Here is a 9,491-nt window from a genome sequence, read left to right on the forward strand (position 1 = left end):
GTAGGTTACCAACTCATAGAAGATGCCCCGCGCATACCGAACGTACGTAGATTAAGTAAATACCGTAATAATAATAAATAATGATAATAATACAGTACAGTACTGTAATAATAATAATAATGATAATAATAATAATAACAATAATAATTTTATTAACAACAACAACAATAATAATAATAATAACAATAATAATAATACAGCTTTACGTACGCTATTTTACGCCTCTCTCTCTCTCTCTCTCTCTCTCTCTCTCTCTCTCTCTCTCTCTCTCTCTCTCTCTCTCTCGTACGCTTATTCGAAATGTGATTTTTGCAACAAAGAATATTGTTGGATGCAGTACTACGTACGTATACATACAAAAGATTCATGGAAAAGAAGCACATCCATTACATTTGTAGTACAGTAGTAGCCAACAGCAGCCTTACACCATTCTAATATGGTATGACTGCATCTGATTTGCGTTTCATGTTCGATTTAATTTTACTACGTACTGTATACAGTACTGAATTATCGTATGATCACATTCTCTTTTCGTGTTTTATTTCTTTCTGTGCTGAATTATATATCATATGTAATGCAATGAACAATCAGTAAGAACAGATATTACTAATTACAGTATTAATGGAATTACAGGTAACAAAATATCGTATTTGGTTGTCTTCAGATTTCGCGGTATTTTCGAATTTTCTGGAAAATCCGCGATATGTATATATATATGGGTTATGGGAAAACCCCGCGAAGTGGTGAATCCGCGATTGTCGAACCGCGAAGTAGCGAGGGTTCACTGTAGTATTATTCTAGTAAGAGAGATTAGTTCACCAAAACTTTCAACCGGGCTCCACAAGGCACTAGAAAAGTTAGAAGACCCAGACCTACATGACTGAGGAATATGAAGCATGAAGTAGATGATGAATGGAGAAGTATTGATTTAAAAGCTCAAGATAGAGACGACTGGTTAAATCCAACCAAGGCCCTTTGCGTCAATAGGCGTGGGAGGAGATGATGATGATGATGAAATAGAATCATTAACGTTAATTGAAACTGTATACATGTACTGTACTGTATATACGTATTCCAGGAAGAAAAGCCCTCAGTTCAAAACTAATAAAAATATGTCTAGAAACCCATATTAAACCATGGTTACAATGAACGGTGCATGAGTGAATACTTATTAGGATGGTTGCGAGGAGTTCATAGTAAAGACGTCTTTACTCCACATCAGGAAGCCTACTATAGAACCCCTGACCTGGTATTAGTGTATTAGACGACAACATTAATTGGGAGAGTGAAACCAACATAATAAGAGGTCTTCTGTATTCTTTTCCAAGCTAGAAACCTATACTCTGAAAGTAATAACCTAGAGTCCATTAAAAATATATAATTACAGCACCCTTGAAAAATAATTTTCCATTTTCTAAAGGATGCCATTAGAAAACAGTCACGATTTGCTATCACCATTGCAAGTAATCATTCGGAACTCTTTCCGAAACACGTTTTCAAATGAAGTAAAGCGGTGACTGTCAACGGCCTATAGAAAATAGAAAATTATTCCTATTTTTTCAAGTTATACGGACAAATAAAGCACACACACACATAGGTCAACACATAATACATTTATCTATTTGATACCAGTGGGAGAATAAGACTTAGTCTTATTTGCATACCAACTCAACTTATATCTTATTTGTGATTGTAACTAAGTTTAAGGTAAGGACAGAGTCCTAGGGTCTAGAGGGCAATTGTAGGAGGGGGTGTAGCAATCGTAGTAACCCATCCCTCATGTGAGTAAGGGCACAGACCAACACAACAGGTACAGACCTGGCTTGGGTTAGGTGATCGTAACATCTCTGATTCGTTTTTGAGTTTCACACAGTGTTATAACTCAAAAAACAAATTTTCAACACCAAAATCGTTCACAAAAAGATCAAAGAAACTAAAATTACAACATTAATACCCTTAAATTATTTAATTTTACCCACACAGAGAATTCTTTTCCGGTTGTAAACTAAGGCTAACCTTTACGACATTATCTCCTGAAAAAGACTTTCAAACTTACCATATTACATTCTTCAAGGTTTTTAATTTTCACTTCTAATTCTTTGAAAATTAATGCTTTGGAGTGGAATCTCTTCAATGTTTCATCCATCTTTAATTTGGAAAAATAATTAGAAAGGAGGTAGAAATATAAGAGTATTTACGTAAGTTTTCGCGTGAATTAAGTGTTGCCAGATGGGTTAGTCTAAAATTCCTCAGAACTCATGATAAGAATTCTCCAAAACCCCCCAAAAGTCCTCATTTCCACAAATATATTTTCTTCTGACTTTACTAATATAAACATTACTTACTATACTTCATATAAGTGTAAGTAAATTAATTGCAACAATATAAAGCTTTACGCATCTTTGTTCCTTCTTCATGGAAATTTGTACAGAATATCCCCACAAGACACCCAAAATCTCCAAATCTAGGGATAAATTCCCATATCTGGCAACACTGCTATGAACAAATGATAAACAAATCAAGATGTCACAGATATTAGAATATTAGATAAACACTAGATGGATTATAATAGTTAAATATATAATCATCTGCCATTCCTAGTCAACTGCAGGATAAAGACCCCAGACATGTCCATCCACTCTTGTCTGTCTATTGTGTTTTTCCTATGCCAATCTATACTCGCAAATTTTCTTAGTTCGTCAATCCATCATCTTCTCTTCGTTCCCCTGCTTATTTTGCAGTATCTAAGGACTCATTCAGCCATTCTGTTATTCATAATGCCCGTCTGTTATTTGTCATTCACATTAGATGTCCTGTCCATGGCCATTTCTTTATCTTATATGTTGTTATGATAGTACAGTACTTTACATTTACAGATACCTGGGAATGCCACATCATTCTGATTACAGTTAGTGATTTTGAAGGCATACACTTCAAGACGGCTGTAAAATACTTATCAGTTAAGTTAAGAGAATTTTGCTGTTGTGGTGGCGATCTCCAGACTGGGGTTCGAGTCATGCTTAAAATCATTACAGTAGTTTCTTTGGTCGCTGAAACGTCACTATCTTTGTGAGCTAATGATGGATGGTTTGGGGGATCCTTTAAGTCTATCTGCTGAGTCATCAGCAGCCATTGCCTGGCCCTCCTTGATCCTAGCTTAGGTGGGGCCCCTCTCTTAGACACTGATCATATGAATATATGGTCAGTCTCTAATGCATTGTCCTACTTCATAGGGCAATGTCACTATCCCTTGCCTCTGCTATTCATGAGCAGCCTTTAAACCTTTAACATAAATTTTGGTTGGTGCAAGTGGCTTTTTTCTTAGTATCGCATCATTCAAAATGTTAGTGGTCAAGCTTGTGATTCAGTCCCATTACCACTAACCTTTAGTTAATTTTCCTTTCAAGCTCCAGATACTACTACTATAATGGTATGTGTACATTTAACAATGGCATCTCATTTCAATGGTTGGATACCAAATCTTTCACAACATATAGGCTAGAAGAGAGATTTGGTAGCTCATTATGCTAGTTGGCCTCCTATACATCAATCTTGGAGGTGCCATAGAATTTAATCAAGCTTTGGATAGCCTCAACTTACTATAATCTTTTTTTACGTTCATCAACTATATAAAGTATATCAAAGAGCTATTAGTAGCATTTACTCAGTTTAAATATACAGACAAACCTTTTGGCATATATATTTTTTCTATTTCACTTGGATTGCTTTCCTTTTTTTCACCAGCATTAACCTTCTTTCTATATGACTTTACCTTAATATCAAAGAGTTCTGTTAATCACTTCTGCATCTATTCCTTGGTTTTCTTGCTACTTTTTAGACTAACAACTGTACTAGTTTTTCCTTTACTTCACAAGGTCTAGCAATCTCAATCATCAAGATCCCAGTTAATTTTTCAACCAATAGACTCCAATAAACTCTCCATTTGTAGTAATGATTGTCACGATCTTTTGTAGTCATGATTCTTCTAAAACCTTCTCCATTTCACTTTGCAGCATCTATGTCTCTGCATGGAGATGTACACGTTATAAATTAGATTTCTGTTCTTTTTACTTCTGTGATGAAAACACTCGTTTCTCTAGTCTGTTGTTCCTCGTTTTTTACTGTCCTGTCAAAATTTGTGAAGAACAGTAAAGTATACAATATTGAGAGAGTAACAGAGACTCTTCATAGTCTTCTCCACTCTTCACCCTAGCTATGCTTATACTGTACAGTATATTTAAGAAACTAAGCTTCCATTGCCACATTTACATTTTGCTATCTTGCATCTTCTGTGACCCATATCTGTTATACATACACATACATATACCAAGGCACTTCCCCCAATTTTGGGGGGTAGCAGACATCAACAAATGAAAAAAAAAAAAAAAAAAAATGGGACCTCTACTCTCTACGTTCCTCCCAGCCTAACAAGGGACTCAACCGATTTCAGCTGGTACTGCTAGGGTGCCACAGCCCACCCTCCCACATTATCCACCACAGATGAAGCTTCATAATGCTGAATCCCCTACTTCTGCTACCTCCGCGGTCATCTAAGGCATTGGAGGCAGCAGCAGGGCCTACCGGAACTGCGTCACAATCCCTCGCCATTCATTCCTATTTCTAGTACGCTCTCTTGCCTCTCTCACATCTATCCTCCTATCACCCAGTTTCCTTCACTCAATCCATCCACCCAAACCTTGGCCTTCCTCTTGTACTTCTCCCATCAACTCTTGCATTCATCACCTTCTTTAGCAGACAGCCATTTTCCATTCTCTCAACATGGCCAAACCACCTCAACACATTCATATCCACTCTAGCTGCTAACTCATTTCTTACACCCGTTCTCACTCTCACCACCTCGTTCCTAACTCTATCTACTCGAGATACACCAGCCATACTCCTTAGACATTTCATCTCAAACACATTCAATTTCTGTCTCTCCATCACTTTCATTCCCCACAACTCCAATCCATACATCACAGTTAGTACAATCACTTTCTCATATAGAACTCTCTTTACATTCATGCCCAACCCTCTATTTTTTACTACTCCCTTAACTGCCCCCAACACTTTGCAACCTTCATTCACTCTCTGATGTACATCTGCTTCCACTCCACCATTTGCTGCAACAACAGACCCCAAGTACTTAAACTGATCCACCTCCTCAAGTAACTCTCCATTCAACATGACATTCAACCTCGCACCACCTTCCATTCTCGTACATCTCATAACCTTACTCTTACCCACATTAACTCTCAACTTCCTTCTCTCACACACTCTTCCAAATTCTGTCACTAATCGGCCAAGCTTCTCTTCTGTGTCTGCAACCAGTACAGTATCATCCGCAAACAACAACTGATTTACCTCCCATTCATGGTCATTCTCGTCTACCAGTTTTAATCCTCATATCTGTTATACATTTTACAAAATAGTTCTGCTAAACCTCTCACACAACTTTTATATAGCTATTCTCTAAGCCTAATTTCCCCCTTTACTTCTCTTCTGATCAATGAAAGCATGACTTCACTTGAATTGAATTTTCTCCTTCCCTTCTTTATTCCAAAACCATCTCTTAAACACTTCTAAGACTTTATTCTAAATAATGCTAAGAGACAAAAAAAGAATATGGATATGAGAGCAGACTGAGGTAGAGATATTCTGAAAGCACGTAAGAAAAATAAATGGACAAGGACAGGACATGTAGTAAGAATGACAGATAATAGATGGATATTTAAGAAAACCAGAATGGGTCCCTAGAGATTCCAAAAGAAGGGGAAGGAAGAGAAGATGATGGAGTGATGAATTAAGAAAGTTTGAGTGTGGGGACAGGTATAGAAAGACCATAAACAGACGCAAGTGGAAGGTCATGTCTAAGGGCTTTGTTCTACAGTGGACAAGTGACGGCTTATGGTGATGAATCTTCAAACAATGGATCACGGCATTGGTCTTTCTGTCATTTCATACTTTATTTGGAGCTTCCTTCATTAATAAGATGAACAACATAGTTATCCATGCTTTTCCTTTCATGAGAATAAGATTCCTCTCAAATTATTTAAAGACTTTTTTAATATCAGTCTGCATCTTGCGTTATAATTCCCTTCTGGCTTAAATATTTTTAAGAAGTTGGTATAATCATTTCCATTTAGTGTGGCACTTCTCATTACAAAGACTTCCTCTGCTGTTGGTCGTTTTCTGACTAGGAACCACGTTGCCTTGGACTGTTTGATCCGGTAACACTGCGTAAAATCGAGAAAATATGGACAAATCTGAGTGACCGCCATGCAATTGCCCGTCGTATAGATGGGGGTTCTAGATTGGAACTTGATATATTAAGTCTAAAAATTCTGCCCGGCTTTTTTTGGTTTGCAAAGACTTTCTTCTATTTTCTTCAGGAATAACAATTTTAAAACTGTAGGGTAAAATAAAAAAATGGACAGTTATAATGTGTATATATATATATTTCTTTCTGTATAAAATTACATTCTCTCTGTTAATAATTTGTGATACTGTACATAATCATGCCACATGGGTAAACTTTCATCATCATAGTTTTCTATAGACAATTATCAGTTGTACAAATGTTTCACAATTCTTAGCTACTTCATCTCACCAAACACTTGATCCGCGTAGTGTTACAATATAAGTTCATAACTGATCTACTGATAGTCCAATTCTTGTAACAAATTTTTTATTGCTATAAAATATTTCTTAAAACTATGCTTTAAAGACATTTTCATTAGAAAATTTAAAAGATAATCTAGTTACATTAAATTTGCTAAATTTTCTTTATAACTTTTCAAAAGCTGTTAAGCTCTTTTATCATTTAGTATCTTTTACGATGCACGACAATGAAATTAATTAATTTGTTTAATTTTTTCTGTTAAATTCACCTTCTGTTTTTGGGAAGCTCTCTCAATTCCTAAAGTAATACATATTACAAAGAAGAAAATACAGTGTATGATTGATTGAAAGTGACCTTTTCATGTTTTCCGCAAGATTCACAAAGGGGCTTTCTTGATAGCACAAACAACTTTAAACTGCAAATAATTCCCTTTCTGACAACTTTACTATTCATGAAGAATCAGTTTGCCACATCTTACAGGGAAGTAAAGTTATAGATTCTAAATTTAGATAGTGAGATTAACATTCTTTATATGACAAGACACTTCCTTGACAAAATGGAATCAATAGCTCAGTTTATTTTTTTCTTCATTCATAGAACAAATATGGTTTTGGGAATCCTGAAACTGTATTTTAACAACCCCACAAAATCATGTTGAAAGACCAGGCTTTGAAAACTATACAGAACTGTGCCTATCAGTTATTCCCTGTTTATCAGTAAATATTTTCATATTGAAACATTTCAGAGAGTTCAACTCGCAATCATTGTCAAGTGTTGAACAGATTCAATGAGTGTTTGACAAATATAAGGTCTTCTTTGTCAATCATATATTACACCAGCACAAGAAAAATTATTTCAAGGGTAGTAATATGAATGAAGAACTGTAACATGATTCCAATTTCCTTGTCCTATGTAATAATTTTTCTAAATATACAGCCCCTACAATGGCTAGGTATTATCAAAAGATATCAAAATGATATGTTTTTGCTAGAAGACTGAACCCTAATCCAAGGGAACTTTATGAGCTAAATTGTTTGCTTTGAATTTAGCAAACCGTCCAAAAAGTACCCCATTGAACTGAAAACCATTTCTGGTTACCCATTTATCTCCTTTGGCCCCAAATATTAAGTAAAGTTGCCAATAATGTTTGCTATTCACTATATAATTTTCTTATGAAATTAATCTTCTAATGACAAAAAAAAGTTCAGTGAAATCAGGGCGAGTGGTTGAACCTAAATTAGCAGTTAAAAATATAGGATAATCATATAGGGGAGAAAGAGTAGTGCCAGTATTCCTCCTTTGTGCCATCTGTTTAATAGAAATGTCAAAATTTTCATTGTATTTCGCTAGCATACCTGCGCTGCATGAACTACAGTACTGTACTTTATAGGACACAAATGGTTTCCCGAAAAGTGTAACTAATCTTAGTATTAAATACTAAACAGTGATCCAATCTACCCATCAATGTTATGGAAGCCTAAAGTCACATCAGATCATATGCTTTTAGAGTACTGATTACCTCACAACCGCAGCTCATTTTTTCAACATACAGTACGTCAAGAGATGATCTCTACTACAATGTCATAAACATTTTTAAAGAATAGGTCAGTATTTTGATAATTATGATCCTACACTTCAATGGAAAATAATAACACATCCCAAAAAAGATATAGCATGATTAATTTACAGTTAAATTCTATAAAATCCTTGGATATTACAAATAAAATTGATCATTCAAAATCATCTCTGACAACAAGAAATTCCTCCCGATGTTTATATACATGTAAGGAATCATTATTTCAATAAAATATACTGAACTAAACTCCAAAATATAAACATGCAATATTTTTTTAAATGCCTTATGAAAGAGAAAGATATTTGGTACTATGGCAAAGACAGATAGCTCTATATGATGAATTTTATGAAGATAATGAAATTTATTGATGTTCAATTTTATAAATTTGATGCTTAATAAAATATATGGATTTTAGTGATAAAATGTAAGATTTTCATATCAACCTGATGTTCATATGGTTTCTACTCAAAGCTGCATTGACGTCTACCCCAAAATAAACCTTTCCCATTCTCTCTCCTGGCAAAATGCCTCGCCTTCTGAGAACCACCACGCCATCTGGCAGTTGACGGCAACTAACTAGTCTATAATGCAACATATTAACCTCAAACCCTTCCGTTCTCAAAGTGGAAAGCTCAATCAATAGTCTCTTGACAACACTGATCAGTGGGGCGATGTGGAGGGTGTACAGTACTGTATTGTATATGAACATCATGCGAGTATGAATATAATCAATTGCATCATTAAAATTCTGTATGTTTTAAAGACGAACGCCCCCTAATGTTCATATTGCTGATTCACACACACTGATGGAGGTGGGATAGTGAAGAAAAGAGATGGGAGAGTAACAATCTCATCAACATCATCTCCTCCTACGCCCATTGATGCAAAGGGCCTCCATTAGATTTCGCCAGTCGTCTCTATCTTGAGCTTTTAAATCAATACTTCTCCATGCATCATAGAACCATTATGAACATCAGGGAGTTTCATAAAATAAATACTGTACAGCGTAACTGCCAAATCAAAAGCTCCTAATTTAGAATGGTGTTTTGAAAGACACTTCTTAGTGGCTACCTAAAATAAAAATAAACAATGGTATCTATGTCAGTGGAAGTAGAGTACAGGTACTTAATGAATCTGAGTAGATTAAGAAATTGATAGCTGTCAAAAAGATAGGTGGAATATTTGTCTTGAGACATATCTATGCATCTAAACAAGCTTCAAAATGACAATGATCCTACTTCAACTCCATTTACGGCAAATAACTAACAAAGAATGAAATAGTTGGCTAAAGTA

General features: G+C 35.3%; 1 protein-coding gene across 1 annotated transcript in view; it reads right to left on the reverse strand.

Moving 5' to 3' along the window:
* The window catches only part of LOC137614620 (ELKS/Rab6-interacting/CAST family member 1-like), a 68,061-nt gene extending 65,833 nt beyond the window's left edge, over positions 1-2,228 (reverse strand). The window contains exon 1 of the mRNA XM_068344319.1: positions 2,057-2,228. Within this exon, the coding sequence (XP_068200420.1) occupies positions 2,057-2,146 (90 nt within the window). The 5' untranslated portion in view covers positions 2,147-2,228. The remainder of the gene's footprint in view (positions 1-2,056) is intronic.
* Positions 2,229-9,491: the final 7,263 nt, after the last annotated feature.

This window comes from Palaemon carinicauda, chromosome 21 (genome assembly GCF_036898095.1).
Source record: "Palaemon carinicauda isolate YSFRI2023 chromosome 21, ASM3689809v2, whole genome shotgun sequence".
Lineage (NCBI taxonomy): Eukaryota > Metazoa > Arthropoda > Malacostraca > Decapoda > Palaemonidae > Palaemon > Palaemon carinicauda.